The sequence below is a fragment of the Echinops telfairi genome, unplaced genomic scaffold, assembly GCF_000313985.2.
Source record: "Echinops telfairi isolate 266 unplaced genomic scaffold, ASM31398v2 ScPeMD7_8;HRSCAF=38, whole genome shotgun sequence".
NCBI classification, from domain to species: Eukaryota; Metazoa; Chordata; class Mammalia; order Afrosoricida; family Tenrecidae; genus Echinops; species Echinops telfairi.
The window spans coordinates 7,727,111-7,739,110 of NW_022103905.1; the positions used below are offsets into that span (position 1 = coordinate 7,727,111).

At 44.8% G+C, this 12,000-nt stretch overlaps 1 protein-coding gene across 1 annotated transcript in view; it reads left to right on the forward strand.

The window, feature by feature from the left end:
* The window catches only part of GALK2 (galactokinase 2), a 152,701-nt gene that overhangs the window by 99,900 nt on the left and 40,801 nt on the right, over positions 1–12,000 (forward strand). The window contains exon 6 of the mRNA XM_013006332.2: positions 1,907–2,117. Coding sequence (XP_012861786.1) covers positions 1,907–2,117 — 211 coding nt within the window. The remainder of the gene's footprint in view (positions 1–1,906; positions 2,118–12,000) is intronic.

Consider the following 12,000-nt stretch of genomic DNA (forward strand, 5'->3'; position numbering starts at 1 on the left):
TACTCTGCCATTAACCAAAAGGCAACATTAAAAAAAGATTTTCAACAGTGTTCTTTTTAATTGTGAATTAGGCGGAGATTTTTTATTTCAGATGATCAGTTTTGGATTCAACCATTTAAAGTATTCTTCAACCTGCCCCTACTAGCTGTCCCTGCTCCCTCTCTGACTTCTCCTCTGCCTGTCGGGGATCACTGTCTTCCCCTTCACCTGAGCTCATACTTGGCCAGCCCTCTAGTCCAGGGATCAGCAAGCTCAGCTCTCCAGCCACATGCCGCTCTGAAGTAAAACTGAAAACATTTAAAGGATATTATTCAGACAATGGTGACTCCATTTGTTTGTAAACATATATTTATGGCTCTCCAATAATTTTTAATGTGTTGTGAGGGACAGGATTGGCTCTGGTGTCTCAGAAGTTTGCCGGCTCTGCTCTAGCCTACTGCTTTATCTTTCCTTCCTTACCCTGCCCCTCTCGGTAACCTCCACTGTGCAAAGGAGAGCATTGGAACCACCCGTCTGTCCGTGGCCAAGAGATGTGACAGGCTGCTCCATCGCCACTCCTACCTGCGACCCATGATGAGGCGGCTTACTCTGTTCTTCCAGGGTGGCTATCATTTGAAATTGACTCTGTGACATTTTTTGTTTTCCTTCTAATGCTAAACAAACTGGATTAACAGGTAGGTCTTAGCTCCTGGCCCTGCTTTTAAAAATGGCACCATGTTCAGCGTAATAATTCAACAGAAAAAAAATCATTCCATTGTCTGTTTCACAGTTTTGCCTTAAATTCACTAACTCCCTTCATATGTATGAGCCAGGATTTTAAACAGAGGATTAATGACTAGACGAACTTCTGTTACTAACCTTCTTCAGAAGTAAGTGGCCCTAACCAAAGTACAATGGTCTTTTGGTAAGCCTCGCTTCCTGGCGAAAAGAAAATCAAATCATTGGCATAATAGGAGACTAAATCAGATGCACATTTTCTTGAAGACGTATGTCCCCGCTGCTTGCTTGGCTCTGTCTGCTGTTTGTACGGTCTGCACCTGCTGTCCCGACACCCAGCGGGTGAATTGAGTAGACCTCATGGTGAGAGCGGTCTTCATTGGGTGTCACTTGCTCTGCAGGGCTCAGTCAGCGGTTTGGAGAGAACGAGAGAAACTCGTTCTGGAGTGGCGTTCCCAGGAGTGTTTGCACGGACACTCCATCAGGCTGCAGGGCTACCTCAGAATGCAGCTGGAAGCCAAACTCTTGGAGAGTGGAGACACTTGAGGAACTTAACAGCTCTTCTACTACCAGCTACTTAATGACATGATTTCTCATAAGGTTGCCAGTGCGGTTTTCATTTAAAATCTGGGACTTTGCTCCCAATGCCGGGATACTTACATTTATTAGCCATTTTCAAAGAGGCATGTAGTAAACAGGAAGTGCCCTAATGAGATCGGGCAGGCAGTGTCCACCTCCGGATCCAGGTCACACGAGATCTGAGGCGTTTTCTGTGGACTTTATAGAAAGACTTGTAGTAGGGATGGACTGAATAGGGATAAAAGAAGGGAATTATTCAAAGAAATAGCCCTGAGGGAAAGTGGTGACAGGCAAAAAAAAGAAAAGCAGTGGAGGATTACTGTGTGTGTGTGTGTGTGTGTGTGTGTGTGTGTGTGTTTGGAAGGACAAATATTTAACTACGCTGTAGTCCATGAGGGTCACATAAGTATATTTAATTGCAAACATCTGAATTCAGTGTACATTTCCAAGCAATGGTGGAAACTTTGGATAGGTTGAATGGAAAAACAAAAAACCCAAATACCAACCAAAAAAAACCTTGAAACAGTATAAAGTTGGATTTGCTTAATTAAAATAGCACATATCAGTTGCTGAAAGGGAAACTGACCATTGTCTTGTTTTGAATTCACAGCTTCTGGCAAAGCAGAAAAACCTGCGATGGGGTACAATCCTGCGGCTGGAGGAAGTCCAAGCCCAGCTAGGGGTCAGCCTGGAAGAAATGTTGCTGATCGTGGAGGATACCCTTCACCCTGCAGCCTACAGCCCCGAGGAGATCTGTAGGTGTCTGGGGATGAGTCTGGAGGAGCTCCGGACCCAGATTCTGAGTCCAAACACTCAAGATGGTGAGTCTGCTGGAGAAGGGGTTTTACCTTCCACGCGGTTCCTGGGAAAATGGCCCAGCATGGTGCTTCCTGGTTTTGGGTTTTTATCATTTTGAAATATCACCAAATTCACTGATCTAGAATCTTCATTTAATTAATTCACTCATTCAATAAACATTTCCTGATCTGCCAGGCATTATGGCTCGCTAGGCAAAGGTAAGTCATGGTTTCTACCTTGAAGAAGCTCATGATTTAATAAACCCCTCTCTTTCTCAGCTCCTTCAGCATGAAGGTCTCAGTTAAAGCATTGGTTTTTAACTGCTGGGTAACTGCCCTGTGGAGCCTCAGGAGGGCTTCACTGCTTAGGCTAAGGATTGTGGCCCACTCTAGTATAGAAGCTTATTTCTATTTGGTGCTTCACATAATCTTCTTTTTTACAGACACTGAGATGAGAGCCAAGTAAAGGTTGGAGACACAGAATGAGGGCTTGAGTTCACGGATCCTCATTGAAAGTAAAGCTTGTTCTAATTGTGGAGGCAGTGACACCTCGCTAGGGTCCAATAGTCCTTTGGGGCTAGGTGACGGGAGGGACTTGGCATGAGGATCAGCCATGCCGTTACCTCAGAGCCACATTTCCTTTCTCTGCCATTGAAGCCAGTCCTACAACTGGCTGCTAGATTGGCCTACAAAGTAATGTCTTAAAGGCTCTCACTACGGACCACTTTGGGATAAGATAAGGTGATCATTAGAGGGCAAAGACTAGGTTTGGGTATTAGCTGATCCAAATGAATTTGATGGACATCGTTGAGTTTGGAGCTGACATAAGAAACCTATGACTTGCAGGCCAACACTGATCTGCTACTTGTTTTTGTAAATAAAGTTCGATTGGATGGCAGCCCTTTATTGGACATGACTGCTCGTGTGCTTTAACAGCAGAGTAGGACAGTTTGGGCAGAGGTTGTATGGCCCGAAAAGCCTACAATGTGTATTGGCATCTCTGGATTTGACATTGTGCTTGACCCTAGGATGTCAAGATAAGCAGGACTACTTATAATATTGTAGTGTCTAATGGGGGAAGAGTGCCACACAGTCTAACACATGGACTGTACTGAAGGTGTTTATAAAGAACCCTGACAGAAGGGAAGTCAGAATGACAGTATACCTGGAGAAATTGGTTTGAATTTGAGCTGGGTCTTGAATGAACACTAAGGTTCTCTCCAGACCGAGAAGGGTTAAAGAGAGTTGAAGACATAGAGGCACAGAGGATTGTAGATGATTGGAGAACATTTGAAAATCAGTACTGATTACAGTGTGATCTGGCCATTTAAAAGACTGCCCAAAGGGATGCCAATTAGGAAACCAGTGCTCTACTCTTTACTATATAACAAGAGCCTGAACTATGCAATGTTGGTGAGTAGAGCCCAACAGATAGAGTCTCAAGACTTGGTAAATGAGAATTCAATTGGAATCGACAATTGTCTATGTTTCAGTTGGAAGGCAAAAAAAAAAGAGGAAAGAAAAAAAGAAAGATGGCAAGGAAGGCTGAACTATGGGGATGTTAGGGAGTTATTGGAAATGACTTGGGGGAACGTTCTCTATGAGTTTCTATGGGATGACAGCAAGGCATCTAAATAAAGTTGTGGAGCAGGTAAAGACTCCAAACTATGCCATTGGATTTCGGGGTTCTTGGCAAAGAGGCAGGAACCAGAATAAAAGTTAAGACAATTTGCTGTCAGATGATCATCTCAAAAGGGCCTCTTTATGGTGTGTCTTCTTAGTGCAGCATTTTTCAGAGGGTCTCCAGCAACTGCTTGTCCAGTTTCCTTAGCATGGCTGTTGTTTCTTCTCACTCTATTTGCACTTCTCTTCATCCTTTTCCCCTTTGGGCCCACACACCGTTCCTGGACAGAGTTACCTTGGCCAGAGCCTACCACTTAGTGCTTGCAAATCTGACCTTGATTCTGAGCCTTTAATCATAAATACCATTGGCCCCCCCCCAGGGCTTTCCCCCTTTTCTGAAGTCTTTGGGACGAGGTTTAATTTCTAGAAAGCAAAGGATAAGTTGCTAAGCAAAGGGCAGGTATCTTTCTATGTACCTCCATGCATATTTTTGTACCCACTCCCCACAAAATCGACATCATTGTTTTTATAAAAGTAATGCTGACTTAACCTACATTTTCCAGCCTGGAATTCCATGTTTTTCTCAAAGGTATGTGGCACCTCTGTTCTTTCTGGTTGCCACCATCTCGCTTGCTTTACCTGGAGAGCAGTGTGAGTTGGAGGATGTTGACCTTGAGGTGGCCCCACATGGAGAGATTATTGGGAGTTTCAGAGCCCCCAGGGCCAGATTGATTTGGGAGAGGTGTTTTTTGGGGCAAGTAGCTAAGAAGAAAAGATGAAGCTGTGGTGAGAGCTGGCAAAGATGGGCAACAGGTGCAGGAACTAGATCAAGGACCCCATCTGAGAACAAAAGCTTCAGTGAGGAACTAAGTGGGAGGGAGATAGAGAAAGGGTCAGGTGGTTTGGGGGCTAGTTTACCAAGGAGCAATCTTTCGGAGAGTGCCTCGTCTATTCACTGGGATGGAATGAGCCCCACTACTTAGAATGACTTTGTTGGGCTGGACATGAATCTGATGGCTGAGATGACCGACTTTGTGACCATCAGCTGCTGCTGATCTATTATATCTCCTGTGCTCGCTAGTCATAAGCAATCTCCATTGGCTTTTGAGCAAGCACTAGGAACCAGTGTAGGCAGGGATCCATTTCAAGTCTCTGCTATAAAACAAAACCCAAACAGAAAGAACTGGTACTTTCTGGCTTATGCATTTATTCTTCACACACATCATCTGATGTGAGCATTGTCTCAATTCTTGGTGGTACAATACAGTGAGAAAACTGAGGCTGCGAGAGTGGCAGAATTTGGCCAGACTAATGAGGTAACAAGTGCTAGAGAGATGTCAGTCCTGGTCTTCTGTTTTCATTCAGTACTTTCTCTGCCACTAGTTTATCGCAGCATGCTTGCAAGCTGGTCTTAGCAATCCTGCACCAACTAAGGGAGATGACATCCAAGTTTAAGTCTACCTTTGCGTGATTGTGACTATTTTCCCTTTTTCTTGATGCTCAGGAAATGTGGTGGGAGAAAACTGAGGCTTTCTGCTCCCATAAAGATTTTCAACCTCAAAAATCCCAAGGGGTGGTTCTACTTGGTCCTATAAGGTCGCATTGCTATATGAAGCAGAATTGTCTCAGTGGCAATTAGTTAAAAAGAAAGGTGATGAAGAAAGTTACTTTGTGACTAGAGTTTCCTTTGGGCCATTTCCTATTGTGCAGCCTTGGTCTTGGAAGAGTTAAGGCTATGTGGCCTGCAGTCGTTTGTTTCATTTAAGGAACAGCACTGCAGTGAATTGCTTAATATGGCTCTTCTAGCCATGGCGTTTGTGTTAGTCCAGGTTGACTAGACAAACAAATCCACAGACACTCATATCTGTGTAAGAGAGAGCTTTATATCAAAGAGTAATTGTATATTGAGAAAACATTCCAGCCCCGTCCATATCAAGTCCATAAATCTGGTATTGGCCCATATGTCTGATACTAGTCCATAAATTCCTCTTTAGACTCGCATTGCCACTCACAATGATGCTAAATTCAGGAAGACCACATGCTGGTGGGTGAAAACGCTTGTGGATCCAATGGCAGTGGAAGCATCACAGGGCTGACTCCGCAGATCTCCACCACATGGCTCGCACAGGTCTCAGTGTAGCTCCCCATGGCTTGTCCACAAGAAGATGAAGGCAGAGAGAGAAGGTGAAGCAGAGAGAGAGAGTGTGTATCTCCTCAACAGGAAGCTGAAGCAGAGAGAGAGAGTAGCCCACCTCCAGGGAGAAACAGAGGAAGTTCCCAGAGTCCTCATGGGAAGGTCGCACCCACAGGAGTGATCATCAAGCTGTGACCTGATTGACAGGCTAAACTCCACCCTTTCACTCTATTTATAAAATTGACACGGAACTATTATGTAACTATTGTATGTCACTATTACATTGTTGTTGTTGTTAGGTTCTGACCCATAGCAACTGACCCATTGAGTTAACCGTATGTCCAACAGAATCTTTGTAGTTCTCATCAAATAATTTGGTAGGACTGTGCAAATGTGAGGAGCTTGTGGTTCACCAAGGAGATTGAGTAGTTTGCTAATAACATAAATAAGGTGTATGGCATCTTTGTGGGGTGGAACCATGCAAAGAAACTGTATGGAACCCTAGTATTTGGTTAGCTAACATTAGAGATTGGTTAGTTTTTCCATCCCCGTAGGTTTAAAATGAACCATCCCAAGTGCAGAAAGGGGGATCGCTCAGGAGAAACAAGAGACAGTAGTGGCGCGCGTACCTGGAGCCCAAATCTGTGTGTGAGACCTCTCAATTCGGCAGACAGAGCTGTGTGGCTGGAGACGGAGAGAGCTGACGGGAAGCAGCCGCAGAGAAATGGTGGCCGCAGCAGAAGCAGGAGCATGAGACAAGCGGTGGGCATGCAGGCCCCTGGAGCCAGGATGCTTAGTACTTTAGGCAAGAGGCTAGCTAGTGAAGTGGATGCCTTTTTGAGCACTTACTGGTACAACTGAGTTTTGTTAACACTTGCCAGGACCATGGGGGTGTGAGGATGACCAAAGAGAGGCATGCCTGGTAGCATGATTGAGAAGAGAGAATCTTGATTGAGGACCTCTCTCCGAGGGACCTGATCTTGAATTAGAACCCATTTCTTCTGCAATAAAGCTCATAATTGTGGGTTTGGTCTGTGCTGTCTGGCCATTTCAACAGGTCATCAAGCAGAGAAGGAGAGAGTGGTTGTGGAGGGGTGCTCGTGTTGGAATAGTAAAGAGGATTAGAATGTGGAGACATGTCCACCTCCTCTTCCTGGGACTCCCTGGGGCTGACCCGATGGTGAGTCTCTTCCTTGTGAAGGCGGAGGAGATCAGGGGAAGACGCTCGCCTTGCCCGGCTGCCAGTGCGTGGCCTTTTGTGAGAAGTGCCGCTGCCTTTTCTCATTTGGTGACAGTGTGGTGCTCCCAGATGGTCTCAGTGAAGTTCTCAAACGGACTCATCCGCTCTCCATCTCGTGGAGAAGTGAAAAGGCTGCGGCTGCTTCTTAAGTTCCCTTAAAAGGGTCAGTGGTTCAGAATTTAAATTTCCAATTAAGTGTTCTCAGATATGAAAGAAATTGATTTATAAATAGCTTGTAAGATACCAGGCAGTAAACAAACCATGGTCTCAACAGATTCAATTGTTGTTCTTAGAATTCTAGAAGAAAACAATTTCCATAAAAAGACTAGAAGAAACTGCAGCTCTTTCCAGGTTGGTTTGAAACCCTTAAAATCTGTGTGACGGGTCTCCCCTGATAAGACCAATTAAGATGAGTTCTTCAGCATTGTCGACTCTTTTCATTTTTCAGAGATAAAATATTCTTATGAAACAAAATAAATAGAAAGAATAAATCAAATAGTAGCTAATTTGTTATGCATAAATGATACGTTTTAAGTTGTTTTTGGAAGGTGTATGGAGGAAAATTTTCATTTAGTTCTTTTTACTTTTCATCTGCCTGACCTTTCCTTTTCTTGGGCTCCAATGGACATCTCAGCTGTCCAGCCAGGGAAGACAGGTTTGTGCCAAGAGTAATTCCTGATTTCATTTCTAAAGAAGAGTATGTTTTGGAAATGGGCTGAACTGACATCCTGGATCTCTGGGAAGATCACTTGGGAAGGATGTTTCTTTCCTGGGTTTTCGTCGTCTTCTCTGATGTGTGTTTTATGGGTTTCTATTCATTGGCTCACTTTACATCTTGAAATAGCAACGTGTATTTGCCTAATTACCGTTGATTGTAAAGAGATGGCATCATAGATATTTCAACTTCCGTAGAAGTAATCCATACTAGAAGCTTACAATTAGAAAGAGTGTTATCATGGACTGCTCCATGCCTAAGCTATTGATGACAGGCTGGGGTTAAGAGTGTCCCACTTACCTCACATGATTATTGACAGGTTTGACACAGGTGCCTGGTGCTACCCTGAAACTCGACATTAGAAACTCCGGAATTTTAATTCACTTGTGAGAAGGTCTATAAAGAGCTACAATGACATAAATTTGAAGAGTCCACATTGAGGAGGAGTTGACCCCGGCAGGAGTCATAAATCTACCTGGCCACATTGGAGGGAGGCAGGCCAGGGCCAGAGTGGACTTATGAGCTTAACCACCTTCTGATTTCCCTAAGCTTCTCATGTAATGAGGGCTGGCCGAGGCTGAAGGGAGAGAAGGTGGGAGAGCTAGACTAATGAGCTTTATTTGTCATCCCTCATTTATGGTCTCTTGGGCAAAATAGGGTGTCTAGGAAGACTACGGCCAGAAATGCGGCCGTAGGTCAGTCTCCCTATCAGTTCTTCGTCATGTGTTAGTTCCTGTTGATTTAGTGCTAGTTTCAGCTGCCTGTTGGACACTTTAATGCTCTCTTTCAAAACAAGAAGGTTGCCCTTGTGTGTGTTGACCATTCAGTGTGGGGGGCGGGGGGAGCTATACATGGAGCGGGGGAAAGAGAAAGGGGTTTCTACCTTCCTGACAGCTATGAAAGCTGACCTTGAAATGTTTCCAGCCTCATATGAAGCTCTCCTACAGTTAGTTCACATGTGGGCATTTCCCAGAAGTCAATCCTGAAATAGCCCCAGCAGCTGAAATTGGGCCATAAGACATCATCTTGCCACAGCACTTACAGCCTTGAACAAGGGTCTGTGTTTCAGGCCTCTTTGTATTCCTCCAGTGCATGGTCAATGTTTGCTGAATGATTCTAATTAACTATTTCCTATTCATACAGAGGAATGATGGGCAAGAGGCCAATTCAGAATGCACTTAACATCTGGCTAAAGCAGGGAGGGGGACTGGGTCCAGCCTTTAAAAAATTCTGCACATGTAAATGAGTAATAATGATGATATTAACAATAACTCTCATTTATTGGATACTTACCATGTGCCAACCTCTGTGTTAAGTACTTTAAAAACAGTTGCTAATACTCATTTAGTAATACGGCCCTCATGTTTAGCGGACCGGAATGACACATTGCTGTCCAAGGCTGTAAACTGTGTCATAAACACATTCAGACATGTCCAGGCAACGATTCAGTCACACATGGCTCCTACGTCCCCTCCCCTCTCCAATGTATTTATGCTATTGAAATGTCAAAGTCTAGCTCCCGAAATAAGGCAGCTCTTTGAGAATAATGATCCTTTTTTTTTTAGTACAGCTGTTGTGTTTATTTGCTTGTTTGAAATTCTGTTTAGCAGAAAAAGGCAAACTCATTTGACCTTTAAATGCTAATTGGGTTCCTGTTTATTGGCATAACTATTAATTAATCATGAGCCCTGTTGGCACAAGTGGCTCAACACTGGACCGTTAACCAACATGTCTGAAGTTTGAACCCACCAGTTGCCCTGTGGGAGAAATATGTGGCAGCCTGTTTCCAGAAAGCCATGGAAACGTTATGGGACAGTTCTGCTTTGTCCTGTAGGGGCTCTATGAGTTAGGATTAAACTCAATGGCAATGAGTTTGTTTTAATTTTTTTGCTAATTAATAACTATGAATATTTGCTTTTCATTCTATAAGCCAGGAATGAGAGCAACATTTTTCAGCCAGTACAACCTTCTCACAGAATATTCTGGTTGATAGACCCTTGTGTCTCAATGCTTTTGGAAGTGATACTTGAAATTACAAATCAGCTTTTCCTTAAATATCTATATAAATGAAATAAAGCATGGCCTACCTAGATTTAATTTCAGAGGAACAGAAGGGACAAAGATTGGCTTCAGGTGGTTTTGCTGCTGGGAACGTCCTATGAGGTAGGTTCCACTGTTTTTCTATTTTATTGGTGAGGAAAAGAGTCAGAAAGTGATTCAGTAACTTGCCGAAGGTCACACAGCTAAAATGCAGCAGAGGTGGGATTTGAACCCATGTGGTCTGATTTCAGAGCCCTCCCTTATCTGTCTTAACAACTATGTGCATCTTAAAGTCAGCCAGAGAATGCCTATTCTTATCACTCCTGTTCTTATTTCATTGGTCAAAGCAAGTCATGTGGCTGAGACAGACTTCACATTCTTAACACATATGAGAAGAACTAGCATATTTGGACACACTCCTGATGACAACCCTCCTTCCCTGGGCTGTGTAGCTCCATCGCATCCCATCGTACCACAGCAATACAAATGAGAATCAATTTACCGTTCTCCTCTAAAAAGATGAGACATTGGTGTGCCCATCAAAGATCTCTGGCTACACTGCCATCAAGGCCGTTCCAGTACATAGCAACCTTACAGGACAGAGTGAACTGTCTGTGTCAGGCCAAAACCAGGATTGCTTGCACACAGAAAGGGAGTTTGAACAAGAAATGGCTCACACAGTTGTAGAAGTGGGGAACTCCAGTGCAGTAGGGGTCACAGGTCACCTCCGGGCTTCACCGGACTCTCGGAGCTGAAGGGGCTGATGCACAGGAAGCAGAAGGTGCCCTGCTCCCTCACTGCCTGTCCTCTGGGGAAGCAGCAGCATTGGCATCCTACCACTCATACTGATGCTGCACACTCATGTGGTCAGGGTCAACCCGGATGCTACCTTCTCCACGAAACAGCTGCTTAGGTACTCTGCCTGTCTCCCTGCTCGGCACACCTCTGCGATGTCTGTGTTCCTTTCCAATTCCACTCATCACATACTGCCAGGCCCGGAGCCCACCTCTTCAACTTCAGAAAGGAAGCAATAGACTTTAGTCATTTGAATGAGAAAATCCAAAATGTTCCAAGAACAGGGATTTAACATTTTACTTCCCTGATACAAGAAATAGCAAGATAGATGCTTCATTCCCGACTTGCAGCCTTTTAAGGGGAAAGGAAGCGGAGGAGGAAGATCAAAGGAGAAAGAGTCACATGGAGAATGAAAAAGGGGAAAGGAATCCAAACCATGGGGAGGGGGGCCCCCAGGGCATGTTTATGGGGCAGCACAAGCCATAAACCCAGAGAAAGCCCGCGCCCTGCCCCCTCACGCTCACGCTCACACTCAAGCACACTCACTGCCCCCAGAGAGCCACACAAACGCAAGTGCAGCCCGGCGGCTGGTGAGAGAGCAGCCTCTGCCCTCATCCTTGCAGGACGTTACCAGTTGCATGGTGAGTCCCTGGAGACTGGAGACACCTCATTCGTGCCTGTGAGAGGAACATGTTTTTATCTCCCCTCATACCACACCCTGCGTTTTCCAGCTCCAGGTGGAAGACAGGATGCTGTCTTCAGGACTCTTCAGGTGGAAACGTGAGGACTCGCTCTTCTCGAGTCCATGCCTCATCCAGGGCTCCGGCCGCTCTTCCTTGGCTGCGCTAAAGTGTGCCCTTCAAAGTACAAGCTTTGGTTCGTTTTGCTTGATGCATAATATAGTTTCACCCTTGATTCAACTACTGCTGTCAAGTGTTAAGCTGCTTTTTGATCCTATTGGAGAATATGAAGGTGTCAGCACTTCTTCAGTGAGGGCTGCTTATCCGTGTCCTCTGCCAGCAGGTACCGTGCACCAGCAATTGCTGAGGCTGGCATAACCCTCGCCTTCAGGGAACTTAGCATTTTATGGGAAGACCACCCCTACCACCACAACGAAACAGTGGCCAGGTGTTGGGCTGGAAATGCACTACTTATTCCTCAGACGAGCACTGGTTTTTCCTTTTGCTCCTTTTATCCTTTCTTATTCCCTTACATCAGGTGCATTCTGGCAATGCCGTTTGTGCTGACTGATTTGAATGTAGGAGCCTTCATTTATGGGACAATGGGATGCCAGGCCAGTTTTTAATGCAACGGAATGCATGGAATGCCACTGTCAAATGATGATTTGGGAAGTTTGTTA